Source organism: Streptopelia decaocto (genome assembly GCF_964273445.1).
Source record: "Streptopelia decaocto genome assembly, chromosome: 9".
NCBI classification, from domain to species: domain Eukaryota; kingdom Metazoa; phylum Chordata; class Aves; order Columbiformes; family Columbidae; genus Streptopelia; species Streptopelia decaocto.
The window spans coordinates 2,165,264-2,189,007 of NC_138664.1; the positions used below are offsets into that span (position 1 = coordinate 2,165,264).

At 43.1% G+C, this 23,744-nt stretch overlaps 2 protein-coding genes across 4 annotated transcripts in view; both read left to right on the plus strand.

Moving 5' to 3' along the window:
* Window positions 1-6,926: 6,926 nt before the first annotated feature.
* CTXN2 (cortexin 2) lies at window positions 6,927-11,918 on the plus strand. 2 transcript variants are annotated; one of them, XM_082060795.1, is made up of 3 exons: window positions 6,927-7,145; window positions 9,060-9,230; window positions 11,491-11,918. In XM_082060795.1, the coding sequence occupies exon 3, from the start codon at window positions 11,545-11,547 to the stop codon at window positions 11,791-11,793; it is 249 nt and encodes an 82-aa protein (XP_081916921.1). In that variant the 5' UTR covers window positions 6,927-7,145; window positions 9,060-9,230; window positions 11,491-11,544; the 3' UTR covers window positions 11,794-11,918. The 2 variants fall into 2 exon arrangements, with proteins under 2 accessions (XP_081916921.1, XP_081916922.1); XM_082060796.1 differs by lacking the exon at window positions 9,060-9,230.
* A 6,845-nt stretch (window positions 11,919-18,763) lies between these two features.
* Window positions 18,764-23,744, plus strand: part of SLC12A1 (solute carrier family 12 member 1) — a gene marked incomplete at both ends in the record, with an annotated part of 43,648 nt that continues 38,667 nt past the window's right edge. For both annotated transcript variants that reach the window (XM_082060721.1, XM_082060722.1), the window contains one exon: window positions 18,764-19,174. In XM_082060721.1, coding sequence (XP_081916847.1) covers window positions 18,764-19,174 — 411 coding nt within the window. The remainder of the gene's footprint in view (window positions 19,175-23,744) is intronic.

Below are 23,744 nucleotides of genomic sequence, written 5' to 3' on the forward strand. Positions count from 1 at the left end.
ATTCAAATTTTATGCTAGGAATGCTCAATGAATTGAAGTCATGATCTCTTAAAACAAAATTTGCCTTGCGTTTTTCCCACATTTATAGTCAATGCAGACACAAGTAAAGTACTCCTCCTGCCTGTAAGGTTGTGTATGGTCTTTCTCCACACACTTCAGTACCCCCAGCCTTAAGACCCCACATTCATGTGGAAATGAAGGCTCCTGAATTCTATGGACTCAAATCACCTGTGGTCAAGACAGCGCGAGGACCAAACATGAGGACAACCCTTATATCCGGCTTGTACTGGCTAAAAAGCGATCAGTTTGCACTTAAATTCTCCCACCGCAGATGTCTGCTTATAAACATATAAAGATACTGGCCAGATTAAGCTGCAAGTTCAATTAAAGCATTGGAAGCTTCTAGGGTGACGTTTGTTTTATTCTTAAATATAAATTACAATTACATATGTATCGTTGTAATTCTGCTATAAAATTTTTAAATTACATAGGTCCACACACACAAACTACTAAACATTTTGCATTCTCTTTCACTCATCGTGGAAGATGTTAATTTACCTACGAAGTGGAGTCTATGACACATTCAGGTTCCCTTGGCTTCTTCAACGTCATTTTCTCTCTATCACTTGGGGAAAAAATAGGTTTTAAGAGATATTTTTAAAAGAAAATAATAAATTCTATCATTTAGAGTTTAATCATTTCACTAAGTACAAGTACCAAAGTATTTCACCAAATGGTGTATCAACATCTGTTATGTAAGGAAAACCATTCAGTCCTCCGCTGTGAAATTTAGATCAGTGGCTTCTGGTTGCTGCCCCACAGGAATCCGTGCACTTCTTTTAGGAAAACCACAGCTGAAGGTTAAGAAAAGCTGAGCTGTACAGAGGCTCCACACCTCTATGGGAGTGGGTTTCTGGCAAGAGATAATTAAGAATCACTGACCTGGACAAATGTGGGTTTTTGAAGTCAGCTCCTGATGAGCTGCTGGGACTCTCTTTTGTCTGTCTGTCCTCACGACTGTCACACCAGGTATTGATAACACCTGACATTCTGGAGAAAGCTCAAAGATGCTACGAAACACCCTAATAAACTAATAACCTACATCCCAGGTGAAGGCAGAAGGGTGTATCTAGAGGTCTGATAAGAGGTGTAATTCTGTTCACACATTAACCACAGTTAGATAAATAACTTGGTATTTGTGATAATAATAATCACTGAAATAGTTAATGTTTACTTGAAACTGCTGTCATTACATTTTACAGTTCTCACTTTAAAGGATCAGAGGAAGTCATTTGCATGTGCGGATTACTCAATCCTGTTGCCAGACGTCTGTTCGATCTCGCTTTGCACAGAGCATCTCAAGTGTTGGAACCCTGCGCGCCGTAACCCAGCATAACGGCACCAAGCCGCTGATGCCGAATTCCTGCACCCACGGGCCGGTGCGTGCTGGTAGCAGGAACAATTATTGACTTTCTTACACACGGTTTGCCTACTTGTTCCAAATAATCTACTGGCTCTTTCAACTGCTGCCTTCTCAAGTTTGTGTGACTTTTTGGCTCAGCATACACACAGTTTTGCACCAGTTGTAACTCAATACTGGTAGTATACACTCCATACGTGATGCACATCTAGAAATGTAGAGTCGTTCCGTGTGACAGTTGCATAGGGACATTATTTAGCTTAAGCCTGGAGGAGTGCTACGAGCTTTGCCTTGTCCCCCTCGCACCACAACTCCTATTTACAGAATTCTGTTTACCCCAGTTGCCAGTTTCAGGATTTTTATGGGAGTCTTGCAATCCTTTTCTAGAAGTCTCACACATAATCACTCAGTATTTCTGTCTTCAAAGAACAATAATTAAAATGGCAGAGCAATGCCACAAGGAGCTGTTAGGGAACTGATAGGGGTGAATGGGTGAATTGGGATTAAAAGGTGGGATTTCTTTGGTCTACAAACTGTGTTGAAAACAGTTTAAGTTTTTCCCTAGGAAGATTTCTGCTTATGAAATGATTGAAATAAAAATTAACAAGCCTGCTTGGCATAGTAAGTGCAAAAAGGAAAAAGAGAATATTTCTATGCTTGTGGTGAGAAAGTCTCCTTTGTTACATACTACTGATCCCTCCTGAGAATATTTTTAACTGATCTTTTGATACACGGACTTCCAACATCTCTTCTGCCTCTGTTCATGTCCTTACAGGAGACAGACATGGTCTCTGAAGAATGTTCCTGCTACAAGGGGGTCCCTCACTTAGTACAAAGTGGTCAGGAGTGTTCTTGATCTGCTGTCCTAACAAATTCCTCTTGTTGGCCCCTGATGTGAACAGTGTTTCTCAGCCCATTCTGGGCTATGGCATTGTGGCTGTATATTCTTGGCAAGCAGGGAGTTGACAGGGCTAATTTACACACCGAGTTGAGGACAGAGGGTAATGGATTATTATTAGTGTTCTTGCATATATACATAAATATAAACAACTGTAAATAAATTAGGCTTAGAAGTCTCTTGTACAAGTAGTAGTTATGGGACTACAATAATTACACGTTTTAAGTATCTCCATTCTTTTCAGTACAATAACTTCCCAGTAAATTCATGTCTCAAGTCCTCACCGAAAAACAAGTCATTGCTCTCAACTTGCTAATGACCAAATAAGTCTAACCATCCTGTTAGAAAAAGTCATTTTAATTGGTCTTTGCTTTGTCTCAATATTATTTTTCATTTTGCTTCCAGGTAAATCATGATCAAAAGCAGCTCATCAGCACTTTTAGCAGGTGGGACTTTGTAAAAAGATCTTCCTGAAAGTCAGTTTGCATGGAACTTGAGAGAATGGGACTTCTGAGCCTCATACGTTTTAAACCCATTGACTTATTTTTTGTAAATGACTGTTTTCAGTCAGACATTGTTCTCGCCTTTATGATACCTGCATAGTCAATGTGTCGCACATACTTTGTTCTTGTTTTGTTTGCTATGGCACCTAAACACGCTCAGCACTTTCCAGGCCCTGTCCCTTCCCCAGAAAGCCCTGGGTACAGCTGGAGAAGGGTCGCTTTAACAGCTTCGCTTTGTAAATCATTCGACTTTCGTAGCTCATAATTTAAAAATCTGCAACACCCTCTGTTGCAATACTGTAAATGACCTCAAGTAAAGCAAATATTAAAATATTCTCTTCCGCAAACCCTCTCATTGCAATTAAACATTATCTTTCCAGTCTGAGAAATGCATTGTTATTTTTTTAACTTTGGAATGCAACACATTTTGCACTTCAAAAAGGCAAACTATCAAATGCAGCAGCCTGTCTGCCAGCAGGCGCGTTCCAGCCTCGCTGAGCAGAGCACAACCATTTCACAACCATTTCACAGCCGGAGCCCACCTGGCGCACAGACCTTCACACCTGTAGCTGCGGTGCTGATTGCTTCTGCCACTTGCCCCCATGCCCTTTCCACACCTTTCCAGTTTGCCTTCACTATCCTTCTTGCTCTCCCTCCCCCATCCTGAATAAGTCTTCAACAGCACTAACTGGCTCAGGACCACCCCACCACCCCCCCAGATCATAGAATCATTTAGGTTGGAAAAGACCTTTAAGATCAAGTCCAATGGTTAACCTAGCACTACCGAGTCCACCACTAAACCATGTCCCTAAGCACCACATCTGCGTGTCTTTTATAGAATCATAGAATCATAGAATCAACTGGGTTGGAAAAGACCTCAGAGATCATCGAGTCCAACCCTTGGTCCAACTCTAATCTGTTTACTAGATCATGGCACTAAGTGCCATGTCCAGTCTCAGTTTAAAAGCCTCCAGGGACGGCGAGTCCAGCACCTCCCTGGGCAGCCATTCCAATGCCTGACCGCTCTCTCTGTAAAGAATTTCTTTCTAATATCCAGCCTAAATTTCCCCTGGCAGAGTTGAAGCCCATGGCCCCTTGTCCTATTGCTGATGCCTGGGAGAAGAGACCAATCCCCACCTGGCTAGAACTGCCCTTCAGGTAGTTCTAGAGAGTGCTGAGCTCACCTCTAAGCCTCCTCTTCTCCAGACTAAACAAGCCCAGCTCCCTCAGCCTCTCCCCATAGGGCTTATGTTTTAGATACCTCCAGGGATGGTGGCTCCACCACTTCCCTGGGCAGCCTGTTCAGACTTGTTTAGACTTGCTTAAATTTGCTTAGGAGGGGAATTGCAACTTGATCTGTTTCTTCTGCACACAATACTCTTCACTCACTCTGTCCTCATCAGCCCATTTTAAATTTCTAGCAACTGAAGGGAAAGTTTATTTGTGAAGGAAGGAACATGCAAAGAGCTTTCTAAAGCTAAACTGAAAAGCAAGTTGCAATGGAGCTAGTTATACCTCAAAATAGTTACATTTGATTGACACTAACATCACTCCAATGATCCTTAAACATTGAAAAGTATTAACCTGCTAATAGCTCTAAAAATTCCCTATTGTCTTTCACTTACTGGTACCCACTTGGCTTTAAGTGTCTCGCCCAACCTCAAACTAGGCCAGTTGAATTTGCAAGGTCAATGTACCAAATTACTAGATGATTATAAAATCTCTATTTCTGTTCAAGGGCTCTCCTTTGAGGACATGCTTAATACTCCCTAAAATAAGGATCAAATCAATAGCAAATATGATTGAAGTCAGATGCAAGTAATAGTTCTTGTTCTGTTGAATACAAAGAAGATGGAGCCTGATAAAGAAATGGAAAGTGAAGAGTATTCAGCACTCCATTTGTCCACGTATCCAGAACGGCAACACATACAGTTATCCCACTTGCCTTACAAAAAAATCACTGTTCGTATGCAAGAGCAACACTAGTGACTTTCAAGTGGAAAAACAATGAAATACAGGAAAAGATTAAGTCATTCCATCACTTTTTCATTTTAAAAGAGAACATCTTGAACAGAAACAGTGTTACTTGTCTGCTGACAGCCCGTAACTGAAGGAGGAGACTCATTCCCTGTCGCTGGCTGCCAGTTTCTTTACCAGCTTCATTCCCATGAAAAGTGCATCTGCAACACATAAAACCAAAAACAGGGTCTTTAAAATCGAACATAAGTGTCAGATTCCTAGAAATAATCAGATGATTTCAGTAACTTCTGCCACAACACAGTACAAGTATTTCACAGTTAGAAAAAAAAAAATCTCTCAACATTCACTCCTACAAGAATAATGAGAAGCAAGAATAATATAGCTATAGGGAGGAAGATCCCCCAAGTAAACCTTTTTCCAAGAAAAATGGTATTGAAAGACCCCGTGTCCATTCCCAAAATCTGACAGAAGAGGCAAGATGCACCCCCTCACAGGTTATGTATTTCTACTGCCAATGCTGCCTCATTCCCAGCCAGAGCAGACATAGTGGTCCTGGCTACTCCCAGGACCTACTTACAGTAACGTTCCCCAAGTATAATGTTGGAAAAGCCTGGATTTATGTCACTCCACCTAAACAGTTGTGCTAGGTTGGGGGGCACCATGAAATTGTGAGCCCTTGTGTGTTTGCTAATCCCCAAATCCCCCTAGCGAGAGACCTCCATGGGGCCCCAAGTAAATCAGGGACAGAGCTAAAAAAGAAAATTAGAGCTCCTTGGGAACAGAAGAGGCTCCTTATATACATATTCTGAAAGCACAATCTTACCCTATTTAAAACAATCTATTTATATAGCCTTCATGGATATTTAAATAGGAGAGGCACTTCAAAAATTAGCTTGATTTATAATTTCAGCAGCAGACATTGTTTACCACATGACTGATGCTGCAACGTTAGAAGATCAAACTAATAACCACTGGTGAGTGCAGAGTTAACCATTAGTTGTGCTAACAGGAAAAAGCATGTTTTTGAGAATACCTAGTGCTTCGAAGCCCACTGCAGACACAGCAGAAGAATCAGCCCTTAGTAGGGCAGGTAACGCAAAACACTTTTCCCGGCTTGTATTAGGAAGAAAAAGGTTTAACCTATCCTGGTGTTATTGCATGTAGCAAAAACAAAAAAAAACCACTAAGAGGTTTTAAATTATTTTCTACAGAACAAATTCTGCTAGTAGCTCTACAGTAGCCTTCAAAAAGCTCATGATGCATGGCACTATGAGACGGTCCTGTTCCACTAGCTCACGTGCATCTCTGCAGGGGTGTATTCGCTGGGGTAGCATACAAATCTGGAATCACTATCATTTTAACATGATTTGCTGTTTATTAGTGCAATATACAGATCCAGCTTTGGGAAAAGAAATCCTCTTTCCTTATCCACCTTAAACACCTGCTGTTGTGGCAAATGAAAACCTCTTTAATATACAACCAGCATCACCTAAACACAGCTAATGAAAGGATATAAAGCGAGGTCTAGGCTTCTGCACCAAGAGCAGCTCCCAGCCATATGTCGCCACATATTCTGTGCTTTAACTGTTATTACTATTAAAGCTGCTGGGAGGACTTGAGGCCACAGTGCAGATGCAGCCTAAGAGGGTTTTAGCTCACCACGCAAAGCAACTCAGCATCAGCATGTAAAACCCTGCTGGCCGCGGGCACGGCGGCCGTTTCCCGGCGAGCAGAACGGCCCCGCCGCCCCCAGCGCGGCTCCACAGGTCCCGCACCGGGGCCCCGCCGGCCGGTCAGGGCTCCGGGCTCCGCAGGGCGGCAGCCCCGCTCCCGCGGGTACCGCAGCCCGCTGCTCCATCCTGCGGGCACCACCCAGCCTTTGGAGCCCCGTTCCCCGGCCAGAGCGGCACGGGAGCGGGAGGAGGAGAGCAGCTCCCGCACGGCTCCGCAGCGGCCCGGGGCCGGGCCCTTACCCATGCAGCGCACGTAGTGTTTTGCAGGAACTTTCCACGCTCCTCAGTTTAATCCGTGCAAAGGGGGGTTGGAGAGGAGAGAGGAGCGCGGCTGAATAGCGATGGAAGGGGGCGGGCGGGGAGGAGGCGGTGGCAGCAGCGGCCGTGTTTAATTTTTTAATTAGGGCGGTTTGAGCATCTCCCGGCGGGGCCGCATCGCCGGGCGGCGAGGGGAGCCCGGGCGCGCCGCCCCCGCCGCCCGGGACCCCGTTCCCCGGGGCCGGAGCCGTCGGGGCTCCAGCCTGGGCTTTCGACCACCGGCGAAGCGAGCCCGAAGCCGCGGGAAGCTCCGCGCTCCGCCACCATGGGCAGCGCGGCCGCGGAGGAGAAGGGTTGGTAGCGCGGCGCGGGGGGCGCGGCGGGGCTGATCTTGCGGCCCGGCCCGCACCGCCCTGCGGGTGAGGGGCGCCCCGGGCGGGGGGCGGGCGGCCGAGGGGGGGTAAACGCGGAAATCTGCCCTCCCAGGGAAGCGGGGCCGGTGGGGGTGATGTGATGGCTGTGCGTGCAATCCTACAGCAACAATTGCTTTGCAGGTGCTCGGTCTCCCACAGCCTCCATCCCCAGGGAAGCAGGCAACGCTTTTTCATGTTCACAAGTTAAGGATGATGCTAGCGAACGCTTTATTTTCCTGCCTCTCTAGATTATCCAAGCCTAGACCACATCTGTGAATTCACAGCACAGGGGCTCTTGTCCAGTGGAGACTCGGGGCTTGTGTATTTGTTAAGGATAAAGTCTCATTTCTGCACAATTCATTGCTTGTCTAAAGGCTGGAAATGGCACTGCCTGGCTGCTGCTTCTTTCCAGGGAAATGCCATTTCTGTGAAAAAGTGTTGCCTGCACTCTGAGTTAGAATGCTGCAAAAACACTGCCTGTTTTTGTGGGGCTTCGCTATCCTTGCAGAACAGTTTGCTGTGCTTTCATTTGCTCAGCATCCATGCCCAGGCCTTCTTACCTTACACCTCCCTGAATGTTGTCTTAGAACCTCTGCCCTGAAGAGAACGTCTTCTCCCCCGCAGTGTAGAGGATACAGGCATGCAACGTGCACATGAGCGTGACAGCTTGCCCATGGAGTCACTTTTTGCAGCGTTTCTGGCCATGTCTTGATAACTCAGATAGCTCAGATCCTTTGGAGAATTCCGAATTAATGCTGAGTTCTATTTCATTAGGTCTTGTCCATTGCTAATCCTTTCACCTTACCGCCTCCTGTGCCCAATTCCTGTAACAGCATTCCTGGAATACGGTTCGGTTTCCTTGACCAGGTAGTTAAGCGCAAATGAGGCGCTTCTGAAACTCCCAGAGGACGCCTGTTTGTGCCCCTGTCCACACCAGCACCTTTGCAAGTCAGGTTTGCTGTCACTCAAACACAAACCCACAACTAAAGCTATTTGAACTACCTTCAGAATGACCAGATCCATGAACCAGCAGCTGGGCTGCAGCCACCCAAGGGGAGAGCAGATGGCAACTGGTATAGTCCGTTTTGTTACACACTGTGGTTTATGAAGTGAGTTTTCAGACACCTGATATTTAATCATGCCAAGATGATGAATACTCCCAGCTTGAGCAGATGCTAAAGGTACGAACTTCCGCTACTGAGCCATTACAAAACCAAACCAACTTATAGGGGGTTCTGTGAGGTAAGGACTGAAACCCAAAATACAGGGAAGATATTTGAGGAAGTCTTTATTTACTTACTGGCCGCTTCCTCAATCTTCTCAGTATCTCTGAAAGCACAATGGTGAAAGCTAGGTCTGAAAAAAAATGACACCTAAATCACCAAAGAGCTGGGGCTCAGGTCTTCAATCCACACCAAACACTGGCAGAGTTGGGATGGTGATGCTGCTAGAATGTTAAGAATTTCAACAGCTTTCTTTTAGCTGCCTCACAATACTTCGTGTCCATGGTGTTCCCCTTCACCCTCCATAGGTGCAGCCAGCACACCCAGCTCATACCTCCGTTCTTACCTCAGTTTTCTATGTGCTAAGCTGTTTGCCTCATTCCTATTTTCTCTAGGACTCCAATTGTTTCTTCTGGCCTCACAAGGGCCTCCAGTGGCCTTTTATTTCACAGCTGGATGTTAAGGAGCCTTTCTGTATGCCAGTGTTTTTATACAGGCAATGAATCAAAGATGAGTAGAGTCTTGACCTATAAAGAAAAGTCAAGAGAGGTCAGTCTGAGGCCAGCCCCTCCAAAATGACTCTGCAGGTTCTAACTGATATAATGCCTGTCCCCATCATCCTGCCCTAAAGGTTATCTTCATGGATTTTTGGATCCAGGCCATGTCAGTTAGTATTCAGAGTCTTCTGACTCACGACTTGATGGGCACACTGCAGCAAATGGAAGGAGAGCTGGCTAACTGTGTGAGGACATCTCACCTGCACGCTGCACTAAAATGGGAGAACTATCCAAAGGCACTCAAGGTCAGTCCTGGTACCACAGTTTTGGGGATACATAATTAGAGCAAAATGTTCTGTGAACTTGAAGGCTTCAATTACAATTCCTGATACTCAGGACAAGGAAGAGAAGAACACAAAGCTGCACAGTAGAGTTTGCCAGAACCAATCCCCCCCCCAAGCAAAATGCAGCTGTTTTCTCATGCAGCTGTTTCAGCCAAACTCTTGCTAAATAAGACTAAGGCATCAGTTTCTTACCACTCCATGTTTCAGCATCAGTCAAGCTTTGCACAGGGATCTGTCCCATTATGTCTCCTGACAAGCGGATAATGTACAAACAGATCCCACTAATTCCAGTGTGTAACCTGCAAAATTATTAAGACTGGAAGTCATATTCTTGGAATATGATTCTCTATGGTGAAGAAATGTCACCTCAAACACATACGTATTTCTCTGGACTCAGTACAAATGCAGGGTTCTCCATGGCCAGCCTGTCCCTAAGGTTTCTCTATGTGTCTTTCAGGATAGCAATCAGGATTTTGGGGTCTGGTTTCTCAGGTAGCGTCTACACATCATTTTCCCATATAAGCCTTTAATTTAATTTTTATAATCCAGTGCCATAGGACTTTTGGAAGGTAATTTTTTCCTTGACTGGCTCTTGTTCAAATCAACTGATCCGTGGCAAAAATTTGTGATATTGTATTTTATGTGATTTTTTTTTTCCTACATAAGGTGAAACTTAGTAGAAAAATGGGAATTATGCCCAATGAAAATCCATACAGCAGGTGGGCTTAATCAGTGATGTATTTTCAGAGAACAAATATTGATTATTGTTGACATTACTTCTAATTCCCACAGGCTATATCTGGATTTTTTTTCTCTAATTTAACAGGAATTAAAAGAGCGTGACCCAAAGAGCAGAGCATCATTCCGAGCACGGAAGGATCTCATACACAGGTCTATAGAACAAGCACAACATTGGTTGTTATGCTCTGGCAAATGTGTAAAGACTGTAATAGGAAACCATACCTACTATATTGAGAGTTATTGTGGAAAGAAAGAGACTTGTGCCTTGCCCTTTTAATCCTTGTTTTAAGATTTTCATTCTTTAGGATAATATTAAAAAATCCCAGAAACTCTGAAGTGAGAAAGGAGACACCAAACGACTTTAAAGTTCTGCCCGTTTCTGTCTGCTCAGGAATACCACATCTTATTTTTACGTTTTCTGTGGTTATTAATTGTAGGCTGACGCAGGATGTGGCCGCTCTCAGCCATGACTGCAGCGCAGAGCACAGGCGCTGGAGCTCCTTTTGAACTGGCTGGGAGCACAGGTACCTGGAGCCGGGTAGCCATGGCAGCACCGAGCTCCGAGTGGCCTAATTACTCTGCCAAGAAATAAAAGGATACTGGGAATTCTCTGGGGGGGAAAGACGGTTGAATTGTTAACAAAAAGAGTTTTCCCCTGGGGCACTTTAGTTAACAAGAGCCAAAAAACCTCAAGGTCCAACCTTAGAATAAAAATGCCTTTGTCCTTTAGCACTTCTGATGTCCCAGTCCTTCCAGTTCTCCTGCTGTCTCTAGAGACAAAAGAAAGAGGTGATTTCAATATCTGATGGAAAACCTAAAATAAAGCAAAACATTGCGCACCCCCAGCTAAAATCTCTACATCAGGTCTCCTTAAAATACAAACACACAGAGCTCTCCTGGTGGCAATGGGGGGTGGAGATGCTCGAGCATCCTGCCTCCATAGGGCACACATCAGTGCCAGTCCCCTGAGCTCCATGAGGAGCACATTCAGACCAGCGTTTACTATGCCCGTAAAACGGCAGGATATGTACATATTTAATGGAGAAGACCAAGGAGAAAATGAGCAAAATCCACATTATTTGGCTGAAATTCCCTTTGAGGTCAATGCGAGTTTAACTAGTTCAAGGACTGACATGTAAAGCCATTTCAGAAAGCATACTGGTTTATCCAGGTGGAGACCTTGGTGAGTAATGCCTAACCAGAATCTGTGGGCTGTGCCCAGTCTGACAAAATGCTGTTTGCAACAGCCATGTGCTGAAGTTGCTCTGTTTTGAGGAGAAAAAAGGCCAGAAAATTGTGAGTTTGCTGTCTTATAACAGAGGCCGGTAAGTGGATGGTGTGTAGAGGCTAGAAGTTGCAATTCTATCACAATAATTTAAATGTGAAAAAAGAACAGGACACGACTAAAGTTCACACGCTACAGCTCAGATAGACACACCCCATTTAGACCTAACCAGACTGATTCTACTTTTCTATGCAGGCAAAGAAGCAATAGAGGTGAAAATCCCCGAGAGACCCCAGGATGTGATGCCCAATGATGAGCAGTAATTACTGCAGCAACACTTCAGCCAGCATGAGTGTCAACGAAATGTCTGCCTTCCCTCTGACTTTAGAGCAAAAAACTGGCTTTGCCTTTGTGGGCATTTTGTGTGTTTTCCTGGGACTTCTAATTATCAGATGCTTCAAAATCTTGCTGGACCCCTACAGCAGTATGCCCTCTTCTACGTGGGAAGATGAAGTTGAGGGGTTGGATAAAGGAACATTTGAATATGCTCTTGCATGAAAACTCACAGAATATCCTGCCTTAAATTTGATGTTGATTTCATTTTGGAAACCAACCGTGGTTACATTTGCTATACATACTTGCATTTTGAAGATATGTTGGTGACTTCCATTTTGTTAAATAAATATTTGTTGCAAACTCAACAGGCACATCAAGTTGCTTTTATTTGAGGAACAGTGTAATGGTAGATAAGAAATTGTTGACAGCAAAGAAATACTACAATAAGCAATTCACTAGAAAGTTATCAGTGCCAAAAAGTATTTTAAGAATCACATGATGCTTGTCTCTTCAGAGGAGGATGATCTCATGTCTCCTGTGTCTCATGATAGGCTGGAGGGAAAACTGAAGGACAAGAAACAGGCTCATGAATGGTGAATGCTAAAGTGGTAACTCATTCCTCTCCCCATCTGACACAATTTTCTGAAGCTCAGAGACTGTACTTGTATATTGAGAATACAAAAGCAAATGGTTGTGGCTCAGAGGAGGTGCCTGCAAGAGGTGTGTGTCCACGTCGATGAGAGGAACAAGAGCTGGTCCGTGCACTAACAATAACAAGGAACTAACAGAAAAGCTAAAGATCCCATCAGTTGTTAACTCACGTCTCATCTCCAACGAAGAGCAGGTGCTGTGCTACTGGCTGTTCGTAAGGAAACTGTACATTGCTTCTGCTGTGTGAAACATGATGTGGTCCTCTGCAAACAGCGTGTAGATCTATTCCTGCCTGCTCGCATGCGAGTGTTGTTTTGATAGGCCTCCTTTCTCCTACTCCGCAGCAACAGAAAGTCAGACAGAATTAGTGGAAGGTAAACAAACATCATTAAATAGATTTTTGATGCTACAAACATTCAGCAATACAAAACATACTACCTGCTCAGAACTCCAGTCTGAACCAGCACCACCACAGTCCCAGTCTACCAGTGGTGAAAAAGTGAACGCTAAGTAACCAGTCTTACAGTCTAGCTGAACTGGTCAGGCCATGCCAATTTTTGACTCCACTTGGTTATTGGAAAATGATTCGGTTTGAACTGGAGCTTAAACTGTGTGCTTAACAGCTCCCAGCAGTAATTACACCAGCTTGGCAAGGCCAAAGGACAGACAGCTGTGCTGCATACCCGTTTGTGCCCAGCCCCTGACAGGGACAGAGGGGACTGGAGATCTCCAGCCTCTCTGCACAGCTGGTTCTCCTGTTTGTGCTCCTACGACTGTGCACAGTGTATGAGCTGGACTGTCAAAGTGAAGAATTAGTCATAGGAGATCCTATCAAGGCAGAAGAACTAACGGTGAGCACAGAGACACAAATCTGGCTATTCAAGGTCACCCTCATATACGCAGCTGTTTAGCAAGTGTGACAGTACTTGACAGAAATTCAATTCAGGCTTTAAGGTTGGCATCAGAATTTTAAGCACTGTCACTTTTGCTAAACAGCTCTGTTTGCAACCAGGAGCAAAGACAAGGAGATCAGTTACAGCGGTTGGTTTCTTTTGCACGTACTCTGAAAAATACATATTGTCCCTTTTTGCCCTGTATGCAAGGCAGAGGCAGCCGGTAGAACAGCAGACCTCAAATGCCATTTGGAACATGAAATACTTGATTGTACAAGGAAGAACATGAACCTCCCATCTGAAAGATGTAAAAGAGGAACAGCCAACACTAATCTACACTTGTCCATTTTAATTATAAAACATAAACAATTTTGCGAATGCAAGAGCTTTTAAACTGCTTCAGATTCTACATAAGAAAAATATGCCAGACCCTCAGAGATCCAGTACATTGCATCTATCCTAAGTTAATTTAACCACAAAATCAAAGGTGGATATCAGTACACTGATTCGTGTGATGTGTTATTGCTGGATAGGATTATCCACTGCAGAGACCTGACCATGCCATTCTTTTTCCGTACACCTAATCGGCACAGCTGAGCTCTGTGCGGTCGGGTTAGAGTGCTGAACCTACTTAAGTTATCTGGGTTAAATATAGTTCAGTTATCTCTAAATGACAGAGCAAACATACCCAAAGCATCCCAATACTGTCTTACTATTTTTGTTCTTGACCCGATCTGGTGCTGTAAGCAATTATCAAATTCCCTTATAATTACAAAGCTTCATCATTTCCTGACCAACCTCCTCTGCACCCCCAAAAGAAAAGAGTGGGAGTCGGCCTTCCTGGGAAGAATACACAGAACATAACTTTTCAAAGGTTTTCCTTCAATATCCAGAGTAAAGCTTTGAACAGGGTTAGGAGCAAATGGTTCAAAAACACATGTAGACTAGGGGAGCCATCAATGACTGATCCCGCTGACTTCATTGGAATCTCTTCTGCATAAAATGCGCTAAAGCCCGAACTCTTGTTATCTCCATTACTATAGATGCAGAACTCAAAACCAGAGAGATCATGATCTGTGCACAGAATCGGGCATAGCTGGGAGGGAAACGGAGATAACAGAAGTATTTCCAGGCCCCCTCAGAAATTGTGCAATACCATAAACCCGGTAGGTGTAATGGATAGGTACATTTCGTGGTTAATAGTTAACAAGCTAGAATGCTTCTCTAAATCACCATCTAGAATGTTTTGAAAGAGAGGGATTGGATGGTCTATTCAGTATATTAAGCAGGAGAAAAATCTGGCCAATAAGGCAGGGTCTGTAATGCCTCAAAGAGAGGGACGTGCTATATGCACGCATCAAAGAGGCAGATTGTCCTTCCCGAAAAAGACAGGACTGAGCGGTAAGTTAAACTATCCTGAATAAGGTGAACTTGATGATTTATGCCTAATGCTAGAATACTAAACACAAAATTGATGGCTAATAACAGCTGAGAGACCTCTGGAAATACACGGTGAAAATCTAAGTATTGTTTTCAAGAACAGCAGAAAGGTAAGAGACGTTTCTTTTCCTAGCAAAACAGTAATATTATGGGAATAAGACTGGAATTATAGAATCATTTTACTTGGTAGCAAAACTCTCATTGTCATCAAAGAATCGGGATTTCATTCAGTCATGGAGATGGAAACAAACCTAGTTTCATTGACTTTAACGACAAAAGATTTGGTTTTGCTCCTTCATGCCTGAAGATGAGACACTTTCTTCCAACTTTAAAAGGCCGAAGGAAGCTGAATACTATCTATGATCAGAAATGTGTAGGAGTAATAATAATAATACTGATCATCCAAACGCAGTAGAAGTAAAATAAACTAAATAAATGTAACATGTTGCTGTGAGGCTTACAAAACAGTAAGCAGGAGAACCAACAGAAATATGAGGGGATTATAAAGTGGTATCATAGCAGAGAGGTCACAGCAGAATATTATCTATAGCTGATGGAAGAAGTGAGAAAATAAGTTTTAGCTATATCTCATACCAAAGATGGAGGACATTTGAATATCAGCTCTTCAAATTATAATTTCGATATGTGACTTCTGAGGAAATTTACATTGCCAAGGTATAAATATTGATGCAGAATTTTACCTTTCAGTGCCAAAGGGCCAGACGCATTACACAAAATCATTGAGAAATTTAAATTGGAAAAAATCTCTGGAGGTCATCTAGTCCAACCTCTTATGAAAACACAGAACTTAAAAAAATGCACCTAATGGGCTTATTTACGCAATTTTTCAGTTCATATATTCTTTTATACAGATATATTTTGTTTCTGAAAGTTTCTGCTTTTACACACGCTTGCAGCGTTTCAATGTCTAAGCATGGTCTGTTTTAGGGAGTTCGAACAGACCTGAACTCCTGTTGAACTACGTAGGTCTGTACAATCGCATTCCCAGTCGATCAAGTGAAGTGACCATTCCCTCTGTTCAGTGCTCATCAGACTGCTCTGGAACCCAGTTCCTCAGTTTGTCTACCTGTCCCCCCGATTGCCCACGTAAGAAAGATGTTGATAAAGTTGTGCGTGTCTGATGGAGGGCCACCAAGATGGGTGGCATAGGAGCATTCGCCCTGCAGGGCAAGTGGATCTTGCTTAACAAGAAGAACAAGGGGGCAAGACCCCGCTAGACCTGTGTTCCCCAGGGGTCAGTGTTGGGTCCAGTCCTGTTTAACATCTTTATTGACGATTTAGATGAGGGGATTGAGACCCTCATCAGCAAATTTGCTGATGACACCAACTTGGGAGGGAGTGTGGACCTGCTGGAAGGCAGGAGGGCTCTGCAGAGGGATCTGGATGGACTGGAAAAATGGGCTGATTCCAATGGGATGAAGTTCAATAAGGCCAAGTGCCGGGTGCTGCACTTTGGCCACAACAACCCCCTGCAGCGCTCCAGGCTGGGCACAGAGTGGCTGGAGAGCAGTCAGACAGAAAGGGACCTGGGGGACTAATGGACAGGAAGCTCAACAGGAGCCAACAGTGTGCCCAGGTGGCCAAGAAGGCCAATGGGATCCTGTCCTGTATCAAAAATAGCGTGGTCAGCAGGCCAAGGGCAGTGACCCTTCCCCTGTGCTCTGCATTGGGGAGGCCACACCTGGAGTATTGTGTTCAGTTCTGGGCCCCTCAGCTCAGGAAAGACATTGAAGTGCTGGAGCCGGTCCAGAGAAGAGCAACAAGACTGGGGAAGGGACTTGAGCACAAGCCCTATGGGGAGAGGCTGAGGGAGCTGGGCTTGTTTAGTCTGGAGAAGAGGAGGCTTAGAGCTGAGCTCAGCACTCTCTAGAACTACCTGAAGGGCAGTTCTAGCCAGGTGGGGATTGGTCTCTTCTCCCAGGCATCAGCAATAGGACAAGGGGGCATGGGCTTCAACTCTGCCAGGGGAAATTTAGGCTGGATATTAGAAAGAAATTCTTTACAGAGAGAGTGGTCAGGCATTGGAATGGCTGCCCAGGGAGGTGCTGGACTCGCCGTCCCTGGAGGTTTTTAAACTGAGATTGGACATGGTGCTTAGTGCCATGATCTAATAAATGGACTAGAGTTGGACCAAGGGTTGGACTCGATGATCTCTGAGGTCTTTTCCAACCCAGTCAATGCTGTGATTCTGTGATTCTGTGAACAAAAGGCATGAAGGGGAGGCTAAGCAGCCACCCCCCGGTACTTACGAAGAGGTTCCTGGCAAGGCAGAGCCGTGCTCTTTACTGAGATTTACAGCAGGAGGCTGAGATGATGCTCACAGAGTGACACATGGAAGGTTCCCACTGGATATACAGAAAAAAATGACTATGAGAACAATTAAGTATCACAATGGGCTGAGAAGGCAGGTTGTGGAATCTGTTCTTGGAGGATGTCAAGACCTGACTGGTGAAAGCCCTGAGTGACCTGATTTACATTGAATGTCCCCTCTGCTTTGAGTGGGAGGTTGGGCTGGATACGCTCCCGAGGTCCCTTCCAACCTTTGTGATTCTATGGCTTGCTACACTTTATTTGAAAACATCTTAAAGGGTGTTTTGAGTTTACAAATGTAAAACTGTGTGTAAAATTCTATGAAACTTCCACTGCCTAGGACTGTTGTTAATATTTCTCAATAGTTCTTTTCCACAGTCATTTATTTCCTTGGTTACAATTTAGGAAACCAAATGCTATTTTTGGATCTGTTTCATTCTATTTATTCCTTCATATTGCATTAATTTTATTCACATAAAAAATTAATGTTCTGCTGCATCTTAATTGCCTGCTCATAAATAGTTGCCATCCTGAAACTACTGAAAACTTCAAGTCTATGTTATGTAGCTAATTTAAAATCAACTATTTGATTTAAGCTTTTCATGCAAATATAATTCTAGACTATGAGAGAAACATACACAGTATCATAATATTTAAGTGGAACATAAACAGTAAACACACCGCATGGAATCTTGTGTCATGGCCCTTGTACCGCCTACACTTCCACTGGCTTTTATTAAACATTACATTATTAAAAGAAAGACTATATTTGAAAATTAGTTTTAGGTACTTAGAATCTGATCCAAAGCCCATTTTACATAGATGGTGTCACGAATCCTGATGTAGAATCCTGCCAATTTGTCAGAAATGGGTGATTCGGATCGCTTAAAGAATCGCCATCAAAGATATTAGCAAAAGTGGTTTTCATAGGATGTTGTAAATGTGCGGCTTAACAAAGCTCAGCGGCAGAGTTCACTCAGTTACTACACGGCAATGATTCAAAACTACCAAAGGCACAAATCAAAGTTACCACACTACCAAGTTTTGCACCATTTCAGTCACTTACCAAAGATCTGCCGCTGATCAAAGGTGTTTGTGCCTCAAGGAGCAACCTGGAGCGGTGTCCGGGGAGATCGCCACCACGCAGCCCGGCCGCTTAGCTGGGAGAGCTCCACAACCACTCACTTTTGCTGTCATATCTATGGGATAAAGCGCTTGGCTTGTAGTCAGATTACATGTGATGGAAACTACGCATGAGACTCCTTGTACCCACAACTTACTTCGTTACATGACAAAGCAGTCGTGGAAAAGCCACCTGCTATTCATGTGTTAATTGCACCATGAGTGTTCCAAGCTCATACGTATCGATGCTCCCGTGTCACTCTGCTCCTTCGTGGGTTTTCAGAGAACAGATTGAAACTAGAGGAGTTCTTGGCCCATTTAGAACCAGGCCTTTACCTCCTTTGGAGCCTGTACCAAACTACCACTAGTTTGGTTAAAGGGTTGGATGCGTCCATCACAGATGGAAACATCCCCACAAACTCCGTCTTTGCCTCAACTGCTTTTACTCAATAAGTCACAGGCAGACAACCTCATGGATACTTGGAGAGGTGGGGGAAAGCATATGGTGGAAAATTTATCTAACTATGCAAGTTAATAGAAATGTTTTGTTCATATCTTTTTATGGCAGAAACACAGCGGACAACATTAGGAAGACTGCTTAGAGGTTTCAAGGAAGATTTCTTGGAGCTTCATTACTCTAAGAGCAAAGATTTCCTATGCGACAGCACTAAAGCCTTTGCTGCAGCCGCAACTAACTCGCTGCAGGTACAGAAGTGCCCGCAGATCAGCGACCTAAATCCACAGCATCCCTCAAGATGTCAATGAATAATTCGCCAAAGGTATTCTTGGATCCAAATGCAAACCGGTTTCAAGTTAACATAATTAATGAAAGCCGTGACAACAATGAAACGCCCCAAGAGGACGTGGGCTCTGACCCACCACAATATGAAGAAACATCTTTTACCGACGAAGCACATAACAGACTGAGAATCAGTTACAGACCAGGAAAAAGAGAATTATTTGACAATTTCCTTCAAAATGGGGAGAGAACAGAAGCTAGTTTACACCCCTATGATACTCACACTAAAATGTACTATTTGCAGACTTTCGGCCATAACACAGTGGACCCAGTTCCCAAAATTGATTATTATAGAAACACTGGCAGTGTCAGTGGGAATAAGCTCAGCAGACCAAGCTTATTAGAAATTCATGAACAACTGGCAAAGGTAAGTGGAAAGATATAAATTTTCTCTATTCCATTTCCAGGCTGTTAATTCTGTTTATTAATAAGAGAAAGTCCTTAAATTCATAGACCTTGCCCAAGAGAAGAAGTACAAGTAATCTCTTAGCATATTTCCTTTAGTAGTTGCAATATGTTTTTTGCCATGTACCCTGCTCAAAGCAAAGATTTTTATTGAAAGGTGATAGTAATGTCCTTGATTAGCCAAAAAAACATAACTTAATCTTGTCTAGAAGTATAAAACTACTGAATCTCTTCTGTTTCACTTAAGAGATAGGATGGCAGATTATGAATATCAATTCATAATTTAACCAAGCTGCACAATTCACATTTATTCTAAACTTGAATGTAACACCAATGCATAACTATGTTTCACAGATTCCTCTGTTGTATTCATTAATATATGAATATAAAAGTATTATAAAAAAATGTATAATAGATACAATTTCAACTAATCAGAAATCCAAAGCACTACCTGTTTATAGCTGTAACAAACCATTGAAAAAGCAAGAAAGAGTCCAGAACAAGGGTGTGAGGTTGAAAGTGTTGGCTCAGTAGAGGAGTAGCAGACAACAGTTTTCAGGTGGTGATTCAGCAAATGAATTTAGGCCTTCATGCTCATTATACCAATGAGTTTGGGGAGAATCTGAAGATCCTCTTTAATGACTACATCGCAAGCATTTATGGAGGAATAATCTGGCTGAATTCCTCCTAATCTATCACATAGAAGAGCTGTTCAGATTTTGCTCATATATTAGATAGGACTATATCCACATAAAATACACTTACAGAGAAAACTGCTAAACAGGATACAAACGGCTAACCTGCCTTTGAAAGGTTTTCTAGGGCTGTTGCTCCTCTCCCCTTCTGAGTGGACTTACTTTTGGTTAACACAATTGAGCAGTTTACTATTATACATATGCCCAATGGATTTTATGGAAAGAGCTTCCCCTTAGCAGAAACGTCCTGTTTGCTCCATTTTTTTTCCACCAAGGCAGTACAGTAAATGAATAATGAAATACCAAAACCTGCCCTTTATTGTGATAATCCTCACTTCTGTCACCCTCTGTGGATAGTTGCCAGAATAGACATTGTTCAGGTATAATCTTGAGGGGTTTGCACATTCAGAACTTCCACAGGAAAGAATTTAAGAAGTTGGTGATATGAAGTCTCAAATATCAGATTTTCAGCAATGTCTGTGTTACCGCCTCAGGCAGACAGGTGAATTTTGCTGATTATTCACCTACTTAGATCTTTTGAGGCTTGATTTCCCTATGTGGAAGAATCACCTCCATGCAAAATAAATAGCCTGTAATGAGAATCTCCAGCGACAAGAACAACTAGATTAAGCACTTTGAAACAGTTAAACTATTAAAAAACCTACTGCTAAACAGTGGAATAATATAATACTCCATTGACTTCAGCAAAATTAGACTCTTCCCCCTTAAGCCACAATACCAAGCTCTCTGTAAAAAGCAGGGGAGAGATACAGGATGAACCTACTAACAGAATTAGAATCAAACCTTTTTTGAGGTTCTTAATTGTGCGCTTGTCAGGGCAGAGCTGGAAAGAGAGAGATCACCTTTATAGTTAAACTCAGACTTACAGTGTCGAAAGGCAGCAAAACCCCCTGTTCTTGGTCTCATCGCCATTCCACTCCGTTTTACGTACTTCTGAGTAATTTCAACAAGCATCTGATTTTTGGATGCTGGTCCAGATCTTGGTCAAACTCTCTTTCTCTGGAGATTCACCTGCCTCAGGAGGATTAATAAAAAGTAATGAAATCAAGGAAAAAAATAGCCATTAGGAAATTAGGACTTGATTCTTTAGGATCTTATTAGGACACCTTCCTAGTTTGGGCCTGACTTATTTAAACTAAGGTCTCCATAGACCTGCATAAAATGGCTTACACAGAAAGGAGAAACAGGTTACCTGGGTCACCCTCTATTTCCAAAAATAAATGCAAAACGGATGTGAAAAGGGAATAATATGAGTTTGGTATCTCTACTCATTGGCAGATGTGTGAGCTGCTACTCAAGGGGCTAAACGCATTTCCATGCCCAGAAGAAACTTCCTCTTATAGAAATAATGTACTTCAGCAGTGGCCAGAGGAGAGAAAAATAGCGTATTGGCTTTGAACGTAATGCTGAATTAACATGTACTGAACATTTAGCATGTGAAGAGATTTTCAGTTTTGACTATTACCAGAAAATTCCGTTTTTTTGCTGCTGCATCTCTCAATGGTTTATTTTAAACAAAATTAGATACATTTGTTTAGGATATGTTAAGGCTTTCCCTTAGAGAAGAGTCAAAAGAAGGCAGATTCCATCCCTGAATCAAACGAAGGGAAAATTGCTTCCCAGGTTGGGGCTGTTAGGGAAAAGAAAAGAGCATCATCCAGCTTGGTAGTTTCCAGACTTTTTTCCAGTCTCCAGCTTACAGAAGGATAATCTTATGCCTCTCAAAATAGGAAGGTGAATGTCAGAGGTAACGAGATTTTTGTTTCACTGGCAACCTGCTGTGCCCTTATGTGAGTTGTGGCCCTGGTCTGGGAGCCACTAACCACAGCCCTGGAACGAACGACCCACCATTAGCGTGGCTGGAGTCTATTCCTGGCTGTCCCGCGGACTCGCTTGCTGACCTTGGACAAATCACTTCGGTCTACAGAGCTTAGTCTGAAGAATAAACAAACACAAGGTCACCGAATAGTAGATTAGTCGGGAAGGGAATTAAGATGGAATGAAGAGGCTGAGTTGCTATCAGGAGGAAAAAGCGGTGCGTGCAGCTGGATGGGTGCCCGTCCAGCGGCCCCGGCGTGCAGCTGGCTCTCCGGCCACCACCAAGGGCAGGATGAAATGCCTCACCCAGTGTGTACTGGGTTGGACTAATAGCCCGAGATGCAGGAGAAGATGCTTTATTCCTTTTTACTTTGGCAGTAAAATCTAGGGTTACCATCCCATATCTCAGGGCAATCCCACCGCCCTCGCTCCCGGCTTTTTTGAAACTCAAGTTGTTGAAGGCAACCGTCCTGTCAAAGCCCATTGCCACGTTCCAATAAGAAGTGAAATAGGCTTGACTTCAGATTTCTAAACATCACATAAGCATTCCTATTGTGCTTTGATGCCGGGCTTAACATCAGAAGAGAAATACTAATGTTGAATACACTTTTTGAAAATGTAATTTTTCAAATGCTGAAAGGAACTTCAAATATCTAGTTCCCACACTGCTGGAGCCAAATGTGTGTCATCTTTTAGCAAGATGTGTCAGTTTTTGCACACATTAAGCCACAAAGCGCCAATTAAATCCCTAAAAAATAGTCTAAGTGCTATTTCACAGCTGATGGCTGGTGATAATTACTTGGGCTTAATATTTACCCTACATAAGAAATCATCTAACCTTTCTTTGTCTTGGCTACTCTCCACACTTGTTACAGGGACTTGATGAGCTCATCATCTTTAGCCTCAGGAGAGATGAAGACTAAACTGTTCTGAAACAAGGAAAGGAAAACATTTCTTCTTTTAAAAAAGCAGCAAACTTTTTGTTTTGTTTGGTAGCTTTTCAAAATGTTGTGTCACTTTCATTCCACATCCTTAATGCACGAGTAGCGCAGGTACAGCCGCTGGGTAAATCACCAATCATTCACTAAAGCACTCCAATTTAAAATGCATTTATGGAAGGTTTAAGGCCATCATTTATGATAATGGCATAGAAAACACAAATTAATTCAAAGTACATAGGAAACAACTTGTTTCAAGTACAAAGACCAAACCCCTTTGAAATTCTAACCACTGCAGCAAACCCCCCTCATTTTATTCTGCTAATCTTCCTCAACTCACTTTAATAATTTACTGTATTTTCAGCAAACACAGCCGGTATTATTTTAGGGTAAGAATTGTCAAAATTATCTAAGTAGCTCAGGAGTTCAGTCACAGGCTCTCAACAGATCTTGTATTCCCATTTCACTTAGGGCCAAAAGGACCGGGGCACCAAGTTTAATCCATGCCAAAATGTATTATCCAGTCACTTATTTCTCATTTGTGAGCATGATCTCGGATTTACTGTGTCAAAGACATTCTACAACCCCGCATCATAGTGGCTGGAGCCCCCACTCATGGAGGGAGAGTCCAAACATTAGCATAAGTATCATATACAGTTGGTCTTTATGTCTGTTTTGTTGTCATTTGTTGCAGTTTTTTAGTCCATGGATAAAATATAGAAACAGCCTTGAAGCTTAAGCAAGATGAAAAAAACTTCATATATTTCACAGCTGTTTCCCCTCCTTGGCCTGTTTAGTTAATCTGGAAATATCTTTATCCCTTTATCCCCCTCCAAACCCTAAAAGCATCTTGATTCCTCTCCAGAAGGGACACATGCTTGTGACCCTTTGCCAGGCTATGGCAACGTACACGGTCCTTCCTGAAGGTCTTTGCAGAAGATCCAGACAATACCTGACAATAGTTAATCTAATGCCAGCTCCTCACAAAACCAGTCAGAACTTGGTATAAAAATATAACTAAAAGAAACAAAGCAGCAACGACAATGAGTATAAACCTCAG